The 3,306-nt window shown below is 46.4% G+C and overlaps 1 protein-coding gene across 1 annotated transcript; it reads left to right on the plus strand.

The window, feature by feature from the left end:
- Positions 1–1,201: 1,201 nt before the first annotated feature.
- Positions 1,202–2,265, plus strand: LOC109752357 (uncharacterized). The gene has a single exon (XM_020311253.2). It carries the CDS (start codon positions 1,217–1,219, stop codon positions 2,069–2,071), a length of 855 nt encoding a protein of 284 aa, XP_020166842.2. The 5' UTR covers positions 1,202–1,216; the 3' UTR covers positions 2,072–2,265.
- Positions 2,266–3,306: the final 1,041 nt, after the last annotated feature.

Here is a 3,306-nt window from a genome sequence, read left to right on the forward strand (position 1 = left end):
GCGGGAAATTGGTTGGCGGGAAATGGGTGGCGGGAAATGGGTGGCGGGAAATGGATGGCGGGAAAAGCGCAGTTTGGAAATGTCGATAACTTTCAAAACAAATGTTCATCACAATGGAAAAAGGTTCCCGCCTTTCAAAAAATGCATGCAATTTTTTTGGAAAATATGATAAGAAATGGTTCGTGCCACTAAATGAATGTACGTCACCTTTGCTGGAAATATTCTCGTGTTTCCAAAAAATATCCATGACATTGTACAAAATGGTACTCCCTTCATCCCATAATATAAGATGATATTACAATCAATATACTCACATATCACGTGGGTTAACAAATGTTTAGATGGATCATGACATTTTAAGAAAATATTCGTGTGTTTCTAAAAAAAGTTTGTGAAAATTTCAGAAAAGCATTTTAAAAAATGTTGTGTGGTTTAAAAAAATGGTATTTCCATTAAAAATGTATTTGAAGAAATGTTACCATGTATTCATAACGTGTTAAAACATATACTTTAAAAAAATATCATCATGTATTATTAAAAATAGGCATGCACCAGTCGGCCCACAGCAGGCCAACTGAGCATAGTCGGCCCACTACAGGCCTATCGGTGTACTGCAGGCCGACTGGACCCTGTCGGCCAACTGCAGGCCGACTGGGCTTGAATCTGGTGGCCGACAGCCCAGTCGGCCAGCAGCAAACTGATGGGCCACCAGTCGGCCTGCTGTGGGCCGACTGGGCTCAGTCGGCCTACAGTAGGCCGATGGTGTATTATTTTTGAAAAATCTTTTTTTGCGTATTATTTCTGTAATTTAAAAAAATGTATTATTTAAAAAAAAATAGCGTGCCGATAGCGGTGTGTCGACGACTCATTCTGGCGGAGGCAATGATCGTTTGATGGTCCGAAAACCTCGATGTAATTTTTATTATATTTTGAGGTGCTTTGTACTTCGGTGAACCTTTATAGTTCTGGTCCTCCTCGCAGAAATAATTCCACAAGTGTTATATCTGTTTTTGTCATTGTTTATATGGCATGACCCTTTTAATATCATTTTGTCAATGCACCCAGAAAACTTACTACAGTACAAAAGAATAGCTGCGTGCGCATCGACGGAGAGGTCGGCCACAACCTTTTCAACAAAAAGTGTACTATTTGCCGTAAACCACCCCCAGATCTCCGATATGGACCGAGCCGGCTGAGCTCATAACCGAAAGGCATAATGAAAGGGTCCACCCAGCATTTACACACCCGGCCGGCCGGCTCCTCCCAGGAAGCTTCCTCCGACGACAAGCACCGCACGACCGGGCCAGCGTCACGTCAGATCCTCCCTCCGCCGTCCCAGCCCCGTCACATCATCCCGTGCTCCGCTCAGGCTCAGCTCAGCTCACTCGTCCCCTCGTCCTCGTGTGTACAGCCACCACGGGTGTCGACCGGCCGTCCAAATATCTCCTCCCCACCCGCGCAGCTTCCCGGAAGCTTCTCCCCCGAGATGGACATGGGGTCGCCGTCATCATCCTCTCGATCGTACCGTCCTATCCATCATGATCCGTCCTCACCTCCCCCTCCCTCCCCGCTTTATACAAGAGGCCAGCCAGCGCTCGGCTTCTTGCGCCCCGTCGACGCAGAAACAACGACAGCGGCGACGGTTCTTCATCGATCCACTCCCGGCTGGTCGCTGCTTGGTCATCGGAGAATGGCTGACGATGGTGCTGGGGCGTACGAGGACCTGCTGCCGGTGATGGCGGGGCGGCTGGGCACGGCGGGGCTGCTGTCGGAGCTGCGGGCGGGGTTCCGGCTGCTGGCCGACCCGGCGCGGGGCGCCATCACGCCCGAGAGCCTGCGGCGGAGCGCGGGGGCGGTGCTGGGCGTGGCGGGGATGACGGCGGAGGAGGCGCGGGCGATGGTGGGCGAGGGCGACCAGGACGGCGACGGGGCGCTGAGCGAGCAGGAGTTCTGCGTGCTCATGGTGCGGCTCAGCCCCGGCATCATGGCCGACGCCGAGGGATGGCTCGAGGAGGCCATCGCCGACGAGCTGCTCCCGCCGCCGCCGCCGCCATCCGCGCCGGCCGCCTGAGCGGTCACCTGCATAGCTAGCCATGTTGATTGTTATGTACTAGTACTTGCATCGCTACTGACTCTGTATGTTTGTTGTATCACTGCCGTGTAGTCGCCGTTGTTTGAGTGTTCGTACGTACATGGTGATGCTCTTTGAGGCCTTGAGCTTTGCTTTATTGATTAATTTAGCTCGCGCATGGACTTTTTAGCTCAGCTCGCACTCCTGTGGCTCGATCGTGATCACATTTTTCTCCCTGCGATCTTCGTTTCTGAATATTCCAACCTGGAGCCGAAGCATGCTAAGTCGTTTGGTTCGAGACAGTGGCTGATATCATACAGGAGCATGTGTGTGATCTTTTTCAGAGAAGTTGACCGAGATGTTGCCTCCTGTTCATGTAACAGAGGAATCTGCATCTATGTATACATGTTTTCCAGGTCGTTCAGGAGCTGACAAAAATAATATACTCCGTTTGGTTCTCTCTATGGGGTCTAGGGTCTGCGAAATCATGACCCTGGGATCTGGGAAATCATGACGTTCTCCCTATGGGGTTGTTGAATCTTCTAACCCGTTTGGTTTTTACTGGTCCCACTGCTTACTTTGTATGGTGTAAGAGCATCGCTAACCGATCTCTTGAAAAGATGTAGACGAGTATTTTTTTAACTTTTCCTTCTCTAAACTAGACCTAGCCGATCCCCTAAAAGCTTTGGAGATACACTATCACCCTCAATTTCGTAAAATCATGAACAATTTTTTAAATTCGTGAGCAAATTTGAAATCGTGAACATTTTTAAAATTCATGAACACTTTTTCAAATTTTCGAACTTTTCTAAAATCAAGAACATTTTCTAAATTCATGAATATTTTATACTATTTGCAAACAATTTCCTTGAACCGGGGAACATTTCTAGAATCAACGAGCTTTTTTGGAAATTAGTGGAATAATTTTGGAACATCACGAACATTTTTTTTGATTCAATGTACATTTTTTGAAATGCATGATCAATTTTTGAATCAACAAACTTTTTATGACTGAATAAACTATTTTATAAGTCACGAACAGTCTCTAAATTTTTACGATATTTTTCCATTCATGAACTTTTTTGAATTGGCGAAATTCTATTCAATTTCATTAACATTTTTTCATACACGAATTTTTTTAAAAATCATGAACTTTTTTAGACCTTTTTTGGAATAAGCAAACATTTTTTACAAAATCGCGAACATCTTTTGAATCACTTAATTTTTATGATTTA

The sequence above is a fragment of the Aegilops tauschii genome, chromosome 6, assembly GCF_002575655.3.
Source record: "Aegilops tauschii subsp. strangulata cultivar AL8/78 chromosome 6, Aet v6.0, whole genome shotgun sequence".
NCBI lineage: Eukaryota > Viridiplantae > Streptophyta > Magnoliopsida > Poales > Poaceae > Aegilops > Aegilops tauschii.